Consider the following 20,286-nt stretch of genomic DNA (forward strand, 5'->3'; position numbering starts at 1 on the left):
AAAACCAGCAATCTTGAGTTTTCAGCATTGTGCTGCTTTGAAACAGGGCCAATGGAGTTTGTCCGTCTTTTTCAGTGACTCTGCCCCTGAAGATCCACCGAACTGGCAGGTAAGAAGCCGTCCACCTAGTGGCACTAGTATTGTATTTGTTGGATTGGTTTATTTAGCGGAGCATTCCAAAACCTAAACTGAAACTTGTTGGATTACACAGAAACTTGTGACGCTTGGCGAGGAAACAATAAACACTCCAGTGTTTAGTCAAGTGGATGCACATCAATGCCATCTTGCTGTGGGCCAGCTGGGCCATTACGCTTTAGTTGGAGAATCTGCTTGTCCTAGTGGCGGAAATAATCCAGCCACAAAGACCCTACGCTTAGCAGTGTTCTCTCCTCTTGCTGCCAACCAACACTCACTTGAGTACGGTCTTCGATGCTACGTGCTGGACGATACGATCGCCGCTCTAGATGCGGTTATTTCGCTGGAACGACGAATGGGGGGCCGGCTGGTGGACAAAGCAAAGTCCTTCTACTTTCAGGACGGTGGATTTCCCCTCTGCCTTGGCCTAGATGAACTGAGCACCGGGTGGAGACTGGTGCAACGTGAAATTCACCAGGAAGTTCCATTCTCACAAGTGTGGAGTGGCCGAAGGTTCGATCTTCATTGCGCTTTCACATTGGAACGGGACAACCGCCAGGTCAATAGTCTGAGCTGTCGGATAGCTGCACACCAGCCAGGATCTCCTCATCGTCAGTCAATTCGCATCGCCCTTGCCGATTTGAAAATGTGCGTCGGTAAAGTGCCGTCCAGTCCCGGACTACCACGAGCCTTGCGCTCCCTGACTGTCAGTAGTAATGGCAGTGCTGCATCGTCTTCAGCAGCCAGCCACCTCACAACGTTGGATCCCAAAGCGCCCGTCTTCCGCCTCCAACCATCCGTTCGACGCCAACTTTGCCAACTCCTTGATCCACCGAATGCGCGATGTAACGATTGGCGATTACTGGCACAGCGATTGAGTGTTGACAGGTAATTTGTGTTACACCGCCGAGCTGAGGTGGCATTTCTAAAGATTGGTACGTTCCATCTGATCAACAGGTACATTAACTACTTCGCCACCAAAACTAGTCCGACCGAACACATACTCGACTTGTGGGAGGCCCGCCATCGCGAATCGAGCGCCGTTACGGATCTGCTCAACATTCTGCGAGTCATGGGACGCCAAGATGCCGCCACCGTGCTGGAACGTTGTGCTGGAGGACCCTGGATGTAGAAAGAAAATAATTCAACCACGCAGTGTCATTGGAATCGGCGATCTGGCGCGCTTGTGATATGCAGAATTTTCGGCCTTAACCCGCATATTTCTTTCGAGAAACTTCACCCCCTCAGTCCTGATACCTAGAACTTTTGAACCCCAGCAGCCGTATATCTTTTTCACAACTTTCACAATTTCGACATAGAAGTGATCTCGCGACTGGCAAAGACTATTTCTTACTTTTCCAAGTCTTAATTTGAACTGCCCTGGTGGAATAGTGCCTCATCGTCTCCCCAAAACTCTTAAAGCTGCAGAAGGAGCTTAGCCAAAATAACAAATTTCTTTTGTCTACGGTTCACTGGCAAACCGTACCTGTAAAGAAAAGGGTACGCAATTTCCTAGACAGAAGCGGCAAACGCATGGAACAACGGCGAAGTGTTCCAATTTACATAAGCAGGTTATAACATTGTACATTATATGTTTCACTTTCACTTGTCATGTCAAGGGAAATCATTTCTTAGTTCTATTTAGCTTGACCTTTTATAAGCTTTCGTCGGATTTCGATTGGCTGTTCTTGTACATAAGGAGCTGCACTCATAACAAAAATATGCAAACATTACCTTACTCTTGAGTAATCAAATAAGCGACAATTTCTAATTATTAACATTGTTTTGTTGTGCTGCCATGTGTGCTAATTGTACAGAAATGTCTATTACCAAAAAAAGATATTGAAACATGTAAACCCATTTTTGTCTACAGTTGTTCAGTTAAAATTATTGCAAGTATTTGTCACCGTAAGGAAGAATACAGAATGTTTGGATACACAGCCAAACAGTTTAAAACTGTCGGTGCATTACACTTTTCTGACGAAAATTTTGCAAGAGGGTATTGCATAACTTAAAGAGCTAAATGATGTAAATTCAAGACTCCTCAATGCAGTGCAAAATGGGAAACCTTTGCTTAATGCACATCTGGATTTTTGAATGGATATGGGCTACCTTACCCGTGGCGTTCGTAGCGGACGTTTGGAGAACCCTCCAAGGTCCTACCCTCAGCTGGAGGGTCGGGTCTGGAAGTCGGGCTTATTATTTTAGTCGGGCTTAAAATTTTTTTCCGCAAAAACTGACACTCATCGGAATTGGTTGAATATCACAGGATTAATCGTTTTTGAAATACACAATTGATTCCTAGTTAGTTCTCTACATACACTCACCGAATATTTCTACTGCATCACGCTAGCGCTGTACCGTACTGGCGCGCCAGCATTGCGTTAAATATTCGGTTTGTTTCAAAAACGATTAACTTAATAAAAGAAAATAGCAATTTTCCCGGAATCACCATTCAATTTTGAGTATATCGTGTGATATTCAACCAATTCCGATGAGTTTCAGTTTTTTCAGAAAATTTTTTTAAGCCCGACCGAGAAAAGTTGGGCTTATTTAGTCGGGCTTATTTAGTCGGACTTAAAAATTTTTTCGGTCAGTGTATGTAGAGAGTTAACTATAAATGTGACCGGTAGATGGCGATAGGAGTAAAACAGAAAAAAAGGCCAATATTTTTTATTTTTATTTTAGGTAAAATGGATGTATGGCAATCCGTTTTATCCAAAATAAAAAGAAAAATCTTGGCCTTTTTTTTACTTTAAAATTGTTTAAAAACATTTTATTTGTGACGGATAAAGTTTCTCGTAATGACCTTTGCGTCCACAAGAGGCGCCTTAAACCGTGACTCATCGGGTCTTTTTCAGGCATATTTCTAGATTGGCTTAACGCGTGCAGTACGCTGTCTGCACGCGCAAACATTTGTTTCGTTTTGATCTACATTTTTTCTGTCCAGGGTCACAAGGTAAGTGTTTTCTTGTATTCCTAGTGAGATTACTTTAATATGGTTTTGTTTAACAGTTCCGAGAAGGACATTTTGCCAGAGAGTGTCCACAAGCTGGTGGAGGCGGTGGCAGTGGTCCGTTGATGTCACAAAGTAAGATGAAAATATCGAAAAAGATGTGCGAAGTTAACTTCTTGGTGTTTTTATAGTATGGGGAAGGGGACATCTCTCGAAGGATTGTCTACAAGGGGGCGGTGGTGGAAGTCGTGCCTGCCATGAGGTAAAAAAAAAAAACAACAAAAAGCATTTTTAGTGTTCATTTTTAACGAAGAAGAGGGCCATGTAGCAAGGGATTTTCCACAAGGAGGAGGCATTGGTGGCAGCAAGTGTTACAGTGCAAACATCAGTTGTCTCTTCACAAAATATATTATGTTACAGTGTTCATTGTTTTACCCCAGTGTCATGAAGCTGGCCACACCTCGAAAGGCTGCCCTAATCTATTCAGTGAATTGACGGAAGATGGAAAGCCGCGTGAGCAATACATTCTGGAAGCTGTGATATACGATGAAAAGGAACTGAATAAGGGCATCATCTGTGGGGAACGCTTTAACAATTTTGTTAAAGTTGTCCTTCAGGTAAGCCATTTCTCGAAACTGTATTTTATGATTTAAAAATATCTATTGGGTTTGCTTTAGATTATAGGAAAAGATGTACCTCAATACTTAACACCATTCGAAGAAGCCGGCCTGTGTCAACTACTAAACCAACACCTGTTCAGAAAGCTTCAGTTGCAGGTATTCTTGCCAAAAGAGATTTAATTGCTTGTGCTGTCACGGGCTCCGGCAAAACGGTAATCCAATTAATTAACGCTGTGTAATTTTTAAACCTTGATGCCCTCGTACTGACTTGATTCAAATGGGTCGGTATGAACTGGGTAAATTGAAGTAAAAGTAATTTTGAGTGGGCACGCCAGTAATTGCGACTACCAAAAGGTCCAATTGCATCACTACTCAACAAACCCTTCGTGATATTCGTTGATTAAGTCATCTAAAATTTTACATTTTTTCATGCAGGCGTCGTACTTGGTACCGGTTTTGAACATATTGTTAGAACAAGGTGTTGCTGGTGCGTCTCATGCCATGGGGCAAAAGCCAGAAGTTGTAATTGTCGCACCCACTCGTGAATTGGCCATTCAAATTCACCGCGAAGCGTGTAAATTCTCCTGCAGTTCAGTTTTAAAGTTTGTGATTATATATGGAGGAACTGTCACGAGCCATCAACGGTCAAATCTTCAAGCTGGGTGCAATATTCTTGTCGCGACCGCGGGGCGATTCAAGGATTTTCTCGACGGTGGAGTATTTGACTTCTCAGGGGTCAGGTTTTAAATTTTGGACGAAGCTGATCGAATTGTCAACCATCCAACGGTGAATCCGAAAGTATGTTCTCGATTGCTTTTGAGTATGAGATTCGACTGATGTAATACTATTTGTTTCTCTGTAGGGAATCCGTCGTGTTGTATATTTTCGGCTACATTCCCAGATGAAGTAGAAGCGCTGGCTGCGACGTACATGGAAGACTACATCTTCGTCACAACAGGCATTGTCGATGGCACCAATCCGGATGTTGAACAGTGGTTTTTTCAGTGCTCGAAAAGAGATAAGAGAGCTAAACTGATCGAAGTTTTACAAGATCTCGGTGATGCCAAGACTATCGTTTTTGTCGACAGCAAAAAGACGGCGGATTTCGTCGCTGCATTCTCGTGCAATGACAACTTACAAGTAAGAATCAAAACTGTTGGAATTGGGCAAAGTGTCTTAACTTTAAATGTCTAGTCTACCAGCATCCATGGTGAGCGTCAACGAAAATCGTAAATGTCTCTTCCGAAGCGTCTGTCAGAAAAATATACTAGCAATCAACTCACGAATCATGTAAGGTATGAAATATATATATGAATTAAGAGTTTTTATGCCTAATGGTGTTTTACTGTCTTATTATAGATGAACAATAAAAGCCGATGTCGAGGTGACGAAGAAAACAACACGTCGAGGTGCTGTCAAACGTGTCTCCGTTCCGGAGAAGGAAGCGCCGGAAGGCAAAAGGCGTCGTGGTGAAACGAAAGCCAATAAATACGTTGCTGGATTGGATGATGTAGAAATGTTAGACGAAGGCAAAGGACACGCTGCCGACATCCACGCCAATCACATGCCAGATGAACCGGAGGCGAACAATGGATCGCCAGTCACATCCGTCAAAAGTGGACGATCTACTCGCGCAAAGGGCGCACTCAAAGTTCATTTTGACGTGGCCGAAACGGCGCATTCGCCAGTCAGATCCACCAGTTCGGCGCGGACGACGGCTTCACCGGCCGAGAAGAAACTCTCTCTCCAGCTGGAACGCGACCCCGACATTGAGATTTTGGCCGCTACAGCCAAAGAAGAGGAAGAGAAAGCACCGGCCGCCAAACGTTCACGACAAAAGAAGGGCCCGGCAGTATCTGCCGCAACAATGGCGGATGAACCTCCGGCCGTGCCGGCCACGAAACGGACACGTGATGGCAAGAAAACAACTAGCGAACCTGAGCTTGTTAAGGAGGATACCTCATCGCCACCACCTCGACGTACTCGACGTACTAGAAACATCTAACAGCAAGACCCATCAATGAATTACCTATTTTGTTTTTCTTTTGTTTTACCCATAATTTTTTACCCATTGAATAATTTGTTCACATATCGGATTCTATTCTGCTTTTGGGTTCACTTCTGTACCTCTTTCCCCAAGTTGACCTCATTACGTGTTCCTATCCATGCGTTGAGGCTCACTTGATTATAATTTTTTGTTCTTTAAATTTTGTGTCCAATTTTCATTCTGAGCGACGCCCAAATAATTTTGAAGAAATACAGATTTTGGTACGGTTGGTTAAGTATTTCACAATTGGCACGGATTTGTGTGTGTGTGTGTTACTGATGTTGGTGGACCTACTGCGCGAGAGCCGCAACATGAATTTATCTTTCCCAGCAATACATAAGTTACCATTGTAAACCCGAAAGACAACCAGCCACCTCCTTGTTTTAATTTGGTTTTTGCATAGTATCTTCCTGTGCGAGAGAAAGCTAAAAAGTTGTGTCTTAAATTTAATTCGCCGCCCATATTGAAATATGTGGCAACGTTGCTTGAGTTTTGTGAACCGCCACCAGTCGCCATTTGATAGTTCATTGTCGTGTGTGAAACATGTGGTGTGCATCTGACGGGCGAAATACTGGACACATCAGGTAGCAATGGTAAAGTAATACTTGAGTGAATGTTTCGCCAAGAAAACATTGTTAACCAAAGACATTGATTCTAATTCTAACAAAAACATTGTTCCACAAGAAACTTTAATTTGAGAATACCTAATTATATTTGAAACTCCTTTTCAAATTACAAAATGAATGGCACATTATTAAGAAGAAACTAAGAAGTAATTCTTTTCATGCTGAGTCATTGTTTGTTTCTAAATTTTAGGGAATATCACAAGTTGTGAACAAGACGTGGTGCCTTGGCCCTCGTTGTCTCATCTCCATGCCAGATGGCCATTAAGAAGGATCATAAATGTGTGGCAATATCATTCTTCCATATTCCACTATTGTATTATTCTTTGCCATTATTTTCATCTCATACCATCAACGCAAGAAGAATTTATTTGCTTGCTATCATGGATGGTAACTCATGTCCTTAAAAGTAAGCACGACAGGCACATTGAGATAATGGTTATTGCTGCCTTCTTGCTTTTTAAAAAAGGCATCAAGCCAAACTGCTCAACCATGCAGTTAGGCTTTGTACTTTTTTAAAAATTAGAATTAATGAAATAAAACAAAGCTTGTCATTTCAATCATTTCAGGATTGTGGAGACAAACATTGTGGTTCCAAAGGTTTCCTTTGTTAGGCAAGTCGTTTAATAATGCTTGGTGTTACAACTGTTTTAAATTATTTTTAATTAAAATTTTTTCATTCATGACATTTGCAGGTTTTGAGCAGTGAGAAACGATTGTTGCTGATGTAGAGTTTTGTAACGGTGGACCCCACAGTCTATGACAGAAACAAGTAGGACAGAAAATTCCATCTTCATCACTAACAAAAGAAAAAAGGAGGTTTGAATTTTAAGGTTAGGTTACAAACAAAACAACAATAAAACCATTTGCTGATACTACCTTTCATACATTGTTATCACAAATAGGAGCAGTACATATTGGCAGCCATGTAGCTTTGTAGTTGCTTCAAGAATTTTTTTCCTTGTCTGGTGATTGGTTGGTAATGTTGCCCATTCTATTGTTAATTTTTTCTCTAGGTTAATGCTATAAAACATTTATTTTAGGACTTTGAATACCTCCTATCCTTATAGCCATGGAACACTTGACATTGACTCCATTTACACTTGCAGAAACAAAAACGAACATATTTGCAACAAGTATTTTTTGTGACTATGAAACCAAAAATTGTGAATTTTTTTAAGTACCTTTATTTAGAAGACATCTAGCGGAGGGATTGCTTGTTACTGAGTACTCTACTGAACTGTCAATTTGTTCGTTGTCAGGGGGCTATATCGAGTTTGGTTGCCATAATAATGGTTGCCTCGCGAATTGGAAATGCTTTACCGAATCCCAGGATATCGCCAAGTGTGCCATATTGTCATAATCGTTTTCCTCCTTAGGATGGTTACCAATGTGCAGTTGAATTCTAAAAGGTAAAAGCACAAGTTCTTGGTGAAAACTTGTTGTGCAGCATACCACGTCATTAATAGCTTGCTGAAAAGTTCTGATTACTTTCTGCTTTGTTTCCAGGTTTTGTTTGATATGCTATATTTAAAGAACTGATGTTGGCACCAGCTTGATGGGAAAAAGTCATTTCCAATGTGGTAGGAGATTTATCTAGAATTGCATTAACATTCTAATTTAACACGAGAAATTTTCTAGGGCACGGAAACTTGGATTTATTTGGTGATAGTCAGATGATTTTCCTGAAGTTGAAGTTTGAAATAACCTTTCAAAGCCTAAACTCATCTTTGTAGAAAGGGACTTGTAAGTAAACAAGAAACATTTTCTGCTTTTTTCTAACTATATCTAACATACATAATTTTCTGTTCAATAGTTAATGTTTTTTTTTGTTTTTTTTTAATAAAGGTGAGAAGTAACGCTGGCTCTGTAATTGTTCTTGGTTTGGGGCAAGACGTTGAATAAATTGTGATGATTGGATGGACAACATGGAATTCCTACACTTCATTCATATTCCCCAAACGGTATTTAAAATTCAAAAATTGAAGTGCATATCTGGGCTCCCTTCCTTTCCGTAGCCCCGTTTCCCCTTGACTCGTAATAAGCCCGTAGGGGGTCATGCCCCTACTGTACGGTATATTTAAAAATAACATATACCGAGGTTTGGAGGGCTCTGGCCGGAAAGGGGACGTGGGGGTCCGCTTAGTCCGATGATGTGTTCACGGAGGGCGAGGTGGCAACCCACAAATCCGAACTAAAGGTTAATCGCTCCAGTAAAAATGTTCCATATCTTCGGCTCTTCTTCCGGCTTCTCTTAGCCAATCACCGGGTAATCTCCCCGGTGGGTCAACAAGGCAGTGTCTCCCCCTGCCTGGGTTGACGGCAACTTTTGAAAGGGCTATTGTGCCTTTTTAAAGTTGCAAAAATAATTCTAGTGTGCAGAGAATTGTCAATAAAAATTTTTTTATAAAATATTTTTTGAAAAATGTTTTCTTTCATTGCCTGTGTTCGCTGTTTTCACACATTATATTCATCAACTTTTTTTTTATTTATTATTATTATTTTTCTTTAACTTTATTTTTTATTTCTCAATTCACCTTTATTGTTATGTTATGTATCGTCATTTATCATTTTTATTCTTTATCTCACATTTATTCTGCGTCAGTTATATACATCTACTGAGGTTTGAACCCAAGGTAACATGTATCGCAGCTAAAGGCTCTACCACAGAGCTATGGACATTATGATAATTGTAGAAAGATAAACATATAGTTGTGCAAGACTGCACAAACAGCCTAGACGACAACATAGTATATGTGATAATCCAAAAAGTTAGATATATCTCGTGGCTCAATGTTAGAGCATCGGCGTTGCACGCTGTATGTCTGGGGATCGGTTCCCATACGAGTAAAATAAAAGACAAAATTACTTCAGAAAATATCCAGGCAATACGCCTTGTGACTTGAATCTAAATTGAAAAATTCAAAGAATGTAATAAATATTAATTGAATACTTACAGATAAACCATAAACCAATGGAAACGATGTATACCATCAAATGTGGCAAAAACAATAAAGGTGAATTGAGAAATAAAAAATAAAGTTAAAGAAAAATAATAATAATAAATAAAAAAAAAGTTGATGAATATAATGTGTGAAAACAGCGAACACAGGCAATGAAAGAAAACATTTTTCAAAAAATATTTTATAAAAAAATTTTTATTGACAATTCTCTGCACACTAGAATTATTTTTGCAACTTTAAAAAGGCACAATAGCCCTTTCAAAAGTTGCCGTCAACCCAGGCAGGGGGAGACACTGCCTTGTTGACCCACCGGGGAGATTACCCGGTGATTGGCTAAGAGAAGCCGGAAGAAGAGCCGAAGATATGGAACATTTTTACTGGAGCGATTAACCTTTAGTTCGGATTTGTGGGTTGCCACCTCGCCCTCCGTGAACACATCATCGGACTAAGCGGACCCCCACGTCCCCTTTCCGGCCAGAGCCCTCCAAACCTCGGTATATGTTATTTTTAAATATACCGTACAGTAGGGGCATGACCCCCTACGGGCTTATTACGAGTCAAGGGGAAACGGGGCTACGGAAAGGAAGGGAGCCCAGATATGCACTTCAATTTTTGAATTTTAAATACCGTTTGGGGAATATGAATGAAGTGTAGGAATTCCATCTTGTCCATCCAATCATCACAATTTATTCAACGTCTTGCCCCAAACCAAGAACAATTACAGAGCCAGCGTTACTTCTCACCTTTATTAAAAAAAAACAAAAAAAAACATTAACTATTGAACAGAAAATTATGTATGTTAGATATAGTTAGAAAAAAGCAGAAAATGCTTCTTGTTTACTTACAAGTCCCTTTCTACAAAGATGAGTTTAGGCTTTGAAAGGTTATTTCAAACTTCAACTTCAGGAAAATCATCTGACTATCACCAAATAAATCCAAGTTTCCGTGCCCTAGAAAATTTCTCGTGTTAAATTAGAATGTTAATGCAATTCTAGATAAATCTCCTACCACATTGGAAATGACTTTTTCCCATCAAGCTGGTGCCAACATCAGTTCTTTAAATATAGCATATCAAACAAAACCTGGAAACAAAGCAGAAAGTAATCAGAACTTTTCAGCAAGCTATTAATGACGTGGTATGCTGCACAACAAGTTTTCACCAAGAACTTGTGCTTTTACCTTTTAGAATTCAACTGCACATTGGTAACCATCCTAAGGAGGAAAACGATTATGACAATATGGCACACTTGGCGATATCCTGGGATTCGGTAAAGCATTTCCAATTCGCGAGGCAACCATTATTATGGCAACCAAACTCGATATAGCCCCCTGACAACGAACAAATTGACAGTTCAGTAGAGTACTCAGTAACAAGCAATCCCTCCGCTAGATGTCTTCTAAATAAAGGTACTTAAAAAAATTCACAATTTTTGGTTTCATAGTCACAAAAAATACTTGTTGCAAATATGTTCGTTTTTGTTTCTGCAAGTGTAAATGGAGTCAATGTCAAGTGTTCCATGGCTATAAGGATAGGAGGTATTCAAAGTCCTAAAATAAATGTTTTATAGCATTAACCTAGAGAAAAAATTAACAATAGAATGGGCAACATTACCAACCAATCACCAGACAAGGAAAAAAATTCTTCGAAGCAACTACAAAGCTACATGGCTGCCAATATGTACTGCTCCTATTTGTGATAACAATGTATGAAAGGTAGTATCAGCAAATGGTTTTATTGTTGTTTTGTTTGTAACCTAACCTTAAAATTCAAACCTCCTTTTTTCTTTTGTTAGTGATGAAGATGGAATTTTCTGTCCTACTTGTTTCTGTCATAGACTGTGGGGTCCACCGTTACAAAACTCTACATCAGCAACAATCGTTTCTCACTGCTCAAAACCTGCAAATGTCATGAATGAAAAATTTTAATTAAAAATAATTTAAAACAGTTGTAACACCAAGCATTATTAAACGACTTGCCTAACAAAGGAAACCTTTGGAACCACAATGTTTGTCTCCACAATCCTGAAATGATTGAAATGACAAGCTTTGTTTTATTTCATTAATTCTAATTTTTAAAAAAGTACAAAGCCTAACTGCATGGTTGAGCAGTTTGGCTTGATGCCTTTTTTAAAAGCAAGAAGGCAGCAATAACCATTATCTCAATGTGCCTGTCGTGCTTACTTTTAAGGACATGAGTTACCATCCATGATAGCAAGCAAATAAATTCTTCTTGCGTTGATGGTATGAGATGAAAATAATGGCAAAGAATAATACAATAGTGGAATATGGAAGAATGATATTGCCACACATTTATGATCCTTCTTAATGGCCATCTGGCATGGAGATGAGACAACGAGGGCCAAGGCACCACGTCTTGTTCACAACTTGTGATATTCCCTAAAATTTAGAAACAAACAATGACTCAGCATGAAAAGAATTACTTCTTAGTTTCTTCTTAATAATGTGCCATTCATTTTGTAATTTGAAAAGGAGTTTCAAATATAATTAGGTATTCTCAAATTAAAGTTTCTTGTGGAACAATGTTTTTGTTAGAATTAGAATCAATGTCTTTGGTTAACAATGTTTTCTTGGCGAAACATTCACTCAAGTATTACTTTACCATTGCTACCTGATGTGTCCAGTATTTCGCCCGTCAGATGCACACCACATGTTTCACACACGACAATGAACTATCAAATGGCGACTGGTGGCGGTTCACAAAACTCAAGCAACGTTGCCACATATTTCAATATGGGCGGCGAATTAAATTTAAGACACAACTTTTTAGCTTTCTCTCGCACAGGAAGATACTATGCAAAAACCAAATTAAAACAAGGAGGTGGCTGGTTGTCTTTCGGGTTTACAATAGTAACTTATGTATTGCTGGGAAAGATAAATTCATGTTGCGGCTCTCGCGCAGTAGGTCCACCAACATCAGTAACACACACACACACAAATCCGTGCCAATTGTGAAATACTTAACCAACCGTACCAAAATCTGTATTTCTTCAAAATTATTTGGGCGTCGCTCAGAATGAAAATTGGACACAAAATTTAAAGAACAAAAAATTATAATCAAGTGAGCCTCAACGCATGGATAGGAACACGTAATGAGGTCAACTTGGGGAAAGAGGTACAGAAGTGAACCCAAAAGCAGAATAGAATCCGATATGTGAACAAATTATTCAATGGGTAAAAAATTATGGGTAAAACAAAAGAAAAACAAAATAGGTAATTCATTGATGGGTCTTGCTGTTAGATGTTTCTAGTACGTCGAGTACGTCGAGGTGGTGGCGATGAGGTATCCTCCTTAACAAGCTCAGGTTCGCTAGTTGTTTTCTTGCCATCACGTGTCCGTTTCGTGGCCGGCACGGCCGGAGGTTCATCCGCCATTGTTGCGGCAGATACTGCCGGGCCCTTCTTTTGTCGTGAACGTTTGGCGGCCGGTGCTTTCTCTTCCTCTTCTTTGGCTGTAGCGGCCAAAATCTCAATGTCGGGGTCGCGTTCCAGCTGGAGAGAGAGTTTCTTCTCGGCCGGTGAAGCCGTCGTCCGCGCCGAACTGGTGGATCTGACTGGCGAATGCGCCGTTTCGGCCACGTCAAAATGAACTTTGAGTGCGCCCTTTGCGCGAGTAGATCGTCCACTTTTGACGGATGTGACTGGCGATCCATTGTTCGCCTCCGGTTCATCTGGCATGTGATTGGCGTGGATGTCGGCAGCGTGTCCTTTGCCTTCGTCTAACATTTCTACATCATCCAATCCAGCAACGTATTTATTGGCTTTCGTTTCACCACGACGCCTTTTGCCTTCCGGCGCTTCCTTCTCCGGAACGGAGACACGTTTGACAGCACCTCGACGTGTTGTTTTCTTCGTCACCTCGACATCGGCTTTTATTGTTCATCTATAATAAGACAGTAAAACACCATTAGGCATAAAAACTCTTAATTCATATATATATTTCATACCTTACATGATTCGTGAGTTGATTGCTAGTATATTTTTCTGACAGACGCTTCGGAAGAGACATTTACGATTTTCGTTGACGCTCACCATGGATGCTGGTAGACTAGACATTTAAAGTTAAGACACTTTGCCCAATTCCAACAGTTTTGATTCTTACTTGTAAGTTGTCATTGCACGAGAATGCAGCGACGAAATCCGCCGTCTTTTTGCTGTCGACAAAAACGATAGTCTTGGCATCACCGAGATCTTGTAAAACTTCGATCAGTTTAGCTCTCTTATCTCTTTTCGAGCACTGAAAAAACCACTGTTCAACATCCGGATTGGTGCCATCGACAATGCCTGTTGTGACGAAGATGTAGTCTTCCATGTACGTCGCAGCCAGCGCTTCTACTTCATCTGGGAATGTAGCCGAAAATATACAACACGACGGATTCCCTACAGAGAAACAAATAGTATTACATCAGTCGAATCTCATACTCAAAAGCAATCGAGAACATACTTTCGGATTCACCGTTGGATGGTTGACAATTCGATCAGCTTCGTCCAAAATTTAAAACCTGACCCCTGAGAAGTCAAATACTCCACCGTCGAGAAAATCCTTGAATCGCCCCGCGGTCGCGACAAGAATATTGCACCCAGCTTGAAGATTTGACCGTTGATGGCTCGTGACAGTTCCTCCATATATAATCACAAACTTTAAAACTGAACTGCAGGAGAATTTACACGCTTCGCGGTGAATTTGAATGGCCAATTCACGAGTGGGTGCGACAATTACAACTTCTGGCTTTTGCCCCATGGCATGAGACGCACCAGCAACACCTTGTTCTAACAATATGTTCAAAACCGGTACCAAGTACGACGCCTGCATGAAAAAATGTAAAATTTTAGATGACTTAATCAACGAATATCACGAAGGGTTTGTTGAGTAGTGATGCAATTGGACCTTTTGGTAGTCGCAATTACTGGCGTGCCCACTCAAAATTACTTTTACTTCAATTTACCCAGTTCATACCGACCCATTTGAATCAAGTCAGTACGAGGGCATCAAGGTTTAAAAATTACACAGCGTTAATTAATTGGATTACCGTTTTGCCGGAGCCCGTGACAGCACAAGCAATTAAATCTCTTTTGGCAAGAATACCTGCAACTGAAGCTTTCTGAACAGGTGTTGGTTTAGTAGTTGACACAGGCCGGCTTCTTCGAATGGTGTTAAGTATTGAGGTACATCTTTTCCTGTAATCTAAAGCAAACCCAATAGATATTTTTAAATCATAAAATACAGTTTCGAGAAATGGCTTACCTGAAGGACAACTTTAACAAAATTGTTAAAGCGTTCCCCACAGATGATGCCCTTATTCAGTTCCTTTTCATCGTATATCACAGCTTCCAGAATGTATTGCTCACGCGGCTTTCCATCTTCCGTCAATTCACTGAATAGATTAGGGCAGCCTTTCGAGGTGTGGCCAGCTTCATGACACTGGGGTAAAACAATGAACACTGTAACATAATATATTTTTGTGAAGAGACAACTGATGTTTGCACTGTAACACTTGCTGCCACCAATGCCTCCTCCTTGTGGAAAATCCCTTGCTACATGGCCCTCTTCTTCGTTAAAAATGAACACTAAAAATGCTTTTTGTTGTTTTTTTTTTTTTACCTCATGGCAGGCACGACTTCCACCACCGCCCCCTTGTAGACAATCCTTCGAGAGATGTCCCCTTCCCCATACTATAAAAACACCAAGAAGTTAACTTCGCACATCTTTTTCGATATTTTCATCTTACTTTGTGACATCAACGGACCACTGCCACCGCCTCCACCAGCTTGTGGACACTCTCTGGCAAAATGTCCTTCTCGGAACTGTTAAACAAAACCATATTAAAGTAATCTCACTAGGAATACAAGAAAACACTTACCTTGTGACCCTGGACAGAAAAAAAGTAGATCAAAACGAAACAAATGTTTGCGCGTGCAGACAGCGTACTGCACGCGTTAAGCCAATCTAGAAATATGCCTGAAAAAGACCCGATGAGTCACGGTTTAAGGCGCCTCTTGTGGACGCAAAGGTCATTACGAGAAACTTTATCCGTCACAAATAAAATGTTTTTAAACAAATTTAAAGTAAAAAAAAAAGGCCAAGATTTTTCTTTTTATTTTGGATAAAACGGATTGCCATACATCCATTTTACCTAAAATAAAAATAAAAAATATTGGCCTTTTTTTCTGTTTTACTCCTATCGCCATCTACCGGTCACATTTATAGTTAACTCTCTACATACACTGACCGAAAAAATTTTTAAGTCCGACTAAATAAGCCCGACTAAATAAGCCCAACTTTTCTCGGTCGGGCTTAAAAAAATTTTCTGAAAAAACTGAAACTCATCGGAATTGGTTGAATATCACACGATATACTCAAAATTGAATGGTGATTCCGGGAAAATTGCTATTTTCTTTTATTAAGTTAATCGTTTTTGAAACAAACCGAATATTTAACGCAATGCTGGCGCGCCAGTACGGTACAGCGCTAGCGTGATGCAGTAGAAATATTCGGTGAGTGTATGTAGAGAACTAACTAGGAATCAATTGTGTATTTCAAAAACGATTAATCCTGTGATATTCAACCAATTCCGATGAGTGTCAGTTTTTGCGGAAAAAATTTTAAGCCCGACTAAAATAATAAGCCCGACTTCCAGACCCGACCCTCCAGCTGAGGGTAGGACCTTGGAGGGTTCTCCAAACGTCCGCTACGAACGCCACGGGTAAGGTAGCCCATATCCATTCAAAAATCCAGATGTGCATTAAGCAAAGGTTTCCCATTTTGCACTGCATTGAGGAGTCTTGAATTTACATCATTTAGCTCTTTAAGTTATGCAATACCCTCTTGCAAAATTTTCGTCAGAAAAGTGTAATGCACCGACAGTTTTAAACTGTTTGGCTGTGTATCCAAACATTCTGTATTCTTCCTTACGGTGACAAATACTTGCAATAATTTTAACTGAACAACTGTAGACAAAATGGGTTTACATGTTTCAATATCTTTTTTTGGTAATAGACATTTCTGTACAATTAGCACACATGGCAGCACAACAAAACAATGTTAATAATTAGAAATTGTCGCTTATTTGATTACTCAAGAGTAAGGTAATGTTTGCATATTTTTGTTATGAGTGCAGCTCCTTATGTACAAGAACAGCCAATCGAAATCCGACGAAAGCTTATAAAAGGTCAAGCTAAATAGAACTAAGAAATGATTTCCCTTGACATGACAAGTGAAAGTGAAACATATAATGTACAATGTTATAACCTGCTTATGTAAATTGGAACACTTCGCCGTTGTTCCATGCGTTTGCCGCTTCTGTCTAGGAAATTGCGTACCCTTTTCTTTACAGGTACGGTTTGCCAGTGAACCGTAGACAAAAGAAATTTGTTATTTTGGCTAAGCTCCTTCTGCAGCTTTAAGAGTTTTGGGGAGACGATGAGGCACTATTCCACCAGGGCAGTTCAAATTAAGACTTGGAAAAGTAAGAAATAGTCTTTGCCAGTCGCGAGATCACTTCTATGTCGAAATTGTGAAAGTTGTGAAAAAGATATACGGCTGCTGGGGTTCAAAAGTTCTAGGTATCAGGACTGAGGGGGTGAAGTTTCTCGAAAGAAATATGCGGGTTAAGGCCGAAAATTCTGCATATCACAAGCGCGCCAGATCGCCGATTCCAATGACACTGCGTGGTTGAATTATTTGTTTTTTACATCCAGGGTCCTCCGGCGGAACGTTCCAGCACGGTGGCGGCATCTTGGCGTCCCATGACTCGCAGAATGTTGAGCAGATCCGTAACGGCGCTCGATTCGCGATGGCGGGCCTCCCACAGATCGAGAATATGCTCTGTCGGGCTAGTCTTGGTGGCAAAATAGTTGATGTACCTGTTGATCAGATGGAACGTACCAATCTTTAGAAATGCCACCTCAGCTCGGCGGTGTAACACAAATTACCTGTCAACACTCAATCGCTGTGCCAGTAATCGCCAATCGTTACATCGCGCATTCGGTGGATCAAGGAGTTGGCAAAGTTGGCGTCGAACGGATGGTTGGAGGCGGAAGACGGGCGCTTTGGGATCCAACGTTGTGAGGTGGCTGGCTGCTGAAGACGATGCAGCACTGCCATTACTACTGACAGTCAGGGAGCGCAAGGCTCGTGGTAGTCCGGGACTGGACGGCACTTTACCGACGCACATTTTCAAATCGGCAAGGGCGATGCGAATTGACTGACGATGAGGAGATCCTGGCTGGTGTGCAGCTATCCGACAGCTCAGACTATTGACCTGGCGGTTGTCCCGTTCCAATGTGAAAGCGCAATGAAGATCGAACCTTCGGCCACTCCACACTTGTGAGAATGGAACTTCCTGGTGAATTTCACGTTGCACCAGTCTCCACCCGGTGCTCAGTTCATCTAGGCCAAGGCAGAGGGGAAATCCACCGTCCTGAAAGTAGAAGGACTTTGCTTTGTCCACCAGCCGGCCCCCCATTCGTCGTTCCAGCGAAATAACCGCATCTAGAGCGGCGATCGTATCGTCCAGCACGTAGCATCGAAGACCGTACTCAAGTGAGTGTTGGTTGGCAGCAAGAGGAGAGAAAACTGCTAAGCGTAGGGTCTTTGTGGCTGGATTATTTCCGCCACTAGGACAAGCAGATTCTCCAACTAAAGCGTAATGGCCCAGCTGGTCCACAGCAAGATGGCATTGATGTGCATCCACTTGACTAAACACTGGAGTGTTTATTGTTTCCTCGCCAAGCGTCACAAGTTTCTGTGTAATCCAACAAGTTTCAGTTTAGGTTTTGGAATGCTCCGCTAAATAAACCAATCCAACAAATACAATACTAGTGCCACTAGGTGGACGGCTTCTTACCTGCCAGTTCGGTGGATCTTCAGGGGCAGAGTCACTGAAAAAGACGGACAAACTCCATTGGCCCTGTTTCAAAGCAGCACAATGCTGAAAACTCAAGATTGCTGGTTTTTTGAAAACCACATCAGAAGGTCCGCACAGCATAATGGGACTCAGTAACGTTTGGCATTCTGTGAATGAGCAAAACATAAACATTAACAATGAGTGACGATGTTTTAGAAAAGAAAATGCAAATGACTTTCTACCTGAGATTTCTGGACGATAGCGATCCTCACGAAGAATAGCCAGATAATGCTCCTGCACTTGGCCGTTCTTAAGCGCTCCTTCAGGGATCATCAAAGCTACTCCAGCGTCAGGTAAAACTAGTCGAGAACCGGCAGAAGTCACAGTAGCCATAGTGACGCATCCGACTTCATTAGCAGGTAGTATCGTGCTACTGCCGGGTAATGGTCGAATAGACGAAGGCGATGGAAGCGTGTCGACATCATAAGCAGAACCTGAAGTTGCTAAACGAAACCAATGAAAAAGGGGGAAAAAAATAAATAAATAAAACATTTAGTTAACTAAAGAAAAACAAAGCAGAATAAAAATACGAGAAATTCAAATGAATTTTACATGATGACGACAGGGTAGAGCTGAGACTTTGTTCCGAATCCGAATGTGGCGTCTTTTCCACGCTAGTATTGTTGCTTGAGGGCCGTGGACTACTGGCCAGGGACATCAAGCTTATGGGCGGTTCGCCATCGGGCGTTGACATCAAGTTTAATCCGGAAGGAAATGGAGGCGGCGATGGGCTCACCAAGTGCGGAACGTCGTAATGATGTTCGCTTATCTAGGGAAAACGAATCAAATCGATGTTATAGATCTGCAGAATTGCCAATTCGCAACTAACAAACTCAAATACTTACGGGAGTTAAAGCTCCGCTTTTGCTGGCAGAACCACAGCCGGAAGTTGTTGGTTCAGAATATGTATACTCGCAATACGCTGGAGCTGGGGGACTTTGGTTGACCCCACCCATTCCTGCGTTCTGGGTTAAATCCGGTTGGATACCGAGGCATTTCTTTTCTTGATCCGTGTAATAGCCTGTAGCGTATTCTGTACGGAATAAGAAACATTTAAAAAACCACAATTCTAAAACGATAATCGAAAACCAAATGAACCAAATCACGCAAAAGTGCTGTTGTGTAGCTCGATTTACTTGCGCCTACCCACATCGCTTGGGACAAAACGCAAATGAATTATAAGAAAAGAAGAAGCTTGTTATCGATGTTTTTTCTTCCTTCCCTCTTGCAAAGTGTGTTTGCTTAAGTCTCGCAGTTGGTGAAAGACGGCGGGAGGGAAAAGATAACGCTAGTCAAAACGGAGAGGGCGGGGGACGACGACGACGAAAAGAGGACGTGGAAGAAAACAAACGCCGACAGAAAGAAAAAAAAAAGAATAAGAGCGCCCCTTTTTCTTGGTATTTTACAACAGTATGCGCGTGTCTGATGGCCAGACTCAAGTTTCCGGTTTCGAACGTTTCCTAAATCTTTTCCCTCCTCCTTCCCATTCGCCATGTCCGTTATTTTCCCCAGTGGTAAAGCCAATCGAATACGAAGACACAAATCAGACTGTGCGACAACACGTGAAAAATAAAACTAAGACAGGTGGGCAAACGTAAAACAAACAACGAATGCATTGAGAACGAGTTGTTTGGACAAATGGAAAAAAGAAAAATAGAAAATAAAACGAAAACTGAATGGAAACAAGACGACCATCGTCATCACAAAATAAATGACGGAAAGGTTGAAGAGTTTGGACAAATAAAAAATAGTTGTTCACAACGTGCGGCCTTAGTGTTTGCTACGTGCATACACGTTAACCAGTTGATTTGCCTTTTTTTTCTTACTTCTCCCTTTCCGCCACCCTTGTCTGACCGTTTCTCGCCCAGCATCCACTTGACAAACCACAAAACGAAAAGAATAAATAAATATTAACATCTATACATATGGACCGCAGTGGTGTGCCAGTGATTTATGCTCCGAATTTCGTTTTTCTGAACGTTTCCCTATATAACTTGCTACGTGGAATTCAAAAAAAA

General features: G+C 41.1%; 3 protein-coding genes, 3 long non-coding RNA genes and 1 pseudogene across 6 annotated transcripts in view; 4 read left to right on the forward strand and 3 right to left on the reverse strand.

Annotated features, from left to right (window-relative positions):
- Positions 1-11,216, forward strand: part of LOC132088386 (uncharacterized) — a 12,969-nt gene extending 1,753 nt beyond the window's left edge. Inside the window, exon 3 of the long non-coding RNA XR_009421925.1 lies at positions 11,138-11,216. This is a non-coding gene — a long non-coding RNA (uncharacterized LOC132088386). The remainder of the gene's footprint in view (positions 1-11,137) is intronic.
- LOC130695913 (netrin receptor UNC5B-like) lies at positions 2-1,548 on the forward strand (the record flags this gene model as incomplete). The annotated part of the gene is made up of 3 exons (XM_057518978.2): positions 2-109; positions 212-1,023; positions 1,093-1,548. Coding segments are annotated over 3 exons (1,095 nt in total), but the record flags the coding sequence as incomplete, so codon positions are not given.
- LOC130696858 (probable ATP-dependent RNA helicase DDX4) lies at positions 3,793-5,210 on the forward strand (annotated as a pseudogene).
- Positions 7,277-8,742, forward strand: LOC130696337 (uncharacterized). The gene is made up of 5 exons (XR_009002606.2): positions 7,277-7,360; positions 7,425-7,793; positions 7,891-7,964; positions 8,023-8,127; positions 8,230-8,742. It is a non-coding gene; the product is annotated as an uncharacterized LOC130696337 (long non-coding RNA).
- LOC130696333 (uncharacterized) lies at positions 9,575-11,236 on the reverse strand. The gene is made up of 6 exons (XR_009002602.2): positions 11,104-11,236; positions 10,957-11,031; positions 10,524-10,892; positions 10,353-10,426; positions 10,190-10,294; positions 9,575-10,087 (listed from the first exon to the last, which is right to left on the reverse strand). It is a non-coding gene; the product is annotated as an uncharacterized LOC130696333 (long non-coding RNA).
- Positions 11,237-13,105: 1,869 nt separating this feature from the next.
- On the reverse strand, positions 13,106-15,101 carry LOC130695912 (probable ATP-dependent RNA helicase vasa-like). Its single transcript, XM_059497304.1, has 8 exons — positions 15,092-15,101; positions 14,965-15,035; positions 14,608-14,784; positions 14,449-14,547; positions 13,807-14,169; positions 13,465-13,742; positions 13,315-13,410; positions 13,106-13,245 (listed from the first exon to the last, which is right to left on the reverse strand). The coding sequence occupies exons 1-5, from the start codon at positions 15,099-15,101 to the stop codon at positions 13,858-13,860; spliced, it is 669 nt and encodes a 222-aa protein (XP_059353287.1). The 3' UTR covers positions 13,106-13,245; positions 13,315-13,410; positions 13,465-13,742; positions 13,807-13,857.
- A 1,949-nt stretch (positions 15,102-17,050) lies between these two features.
- LOC130696314 (netrin receptor UNC5C-like) overlaps positions 17,051-20,286 on the reverse strand; it is a 56,753-nt gene continuing 53,517 nt past the window's right edge. Inside the window, exons 10-15 of the mRNA XM_057519399.2 lie at positions 19,114-19,301; positions 18,821-19,037; positions 18,451-18,711; positions 18,209-18,375; positions 17,295-18,106; positions 17,051-17,225 (exon numbers count right to left, since the gene is read on the reverse strand). Of these exons, the coding sequence (XP_057375382.2) occupies positions 17,051-17,225; positions 17,295-18,106; positions 18,209-18,375; positions 18,451-18,711; positions 18,821-19,037; positions 19,114-19,301 (1,820 nt within the window). The remainder of the gene's footprint in view (positions 17,226-17,294; positions 18,107-18,208; positions 18,376-18,450; positions 18,712-18,820; positions 19,038-19,113; positions 19,302-20,286) is intronic.

The sequence above is a fragment of the Daphnia carinata genome, chromosome 10, assembly GCF_022539665.2.
Source record: "Daphnia carinata strain CSIRO-1 chromosome 10, CSIRO_AGI_Dcar_HiC_V3, whole genome shotgun sequence".
Classification (NCBI taxonomy): Eukaryota; Metazoa; Arthropoda; class Branchiopoda; order Diplostraca; family Daphniidae; genus Daphnia; species Daphnia carinata.

Bases quoted from the DNA above. Each gene is read 5' to 3' on its own strand.
- LOC130695912 (XM_059497304.1), bottom strand. The intron at 14,785-14,964 runs GTAAAAAAAAAA...GTTTTACCCCAG, and splicing joins GAAGTCGTGCCTGCCATGAG to TGTCATGAAGCTGGCCACAC. The intron at 14,170-14,448 runs GTATTCTTGCCA...TTTTTCATGCAG, and splicing joins TCAGAAAGCTTCAGTTGCAG to GCGTCGTACTTGGTACCGGT.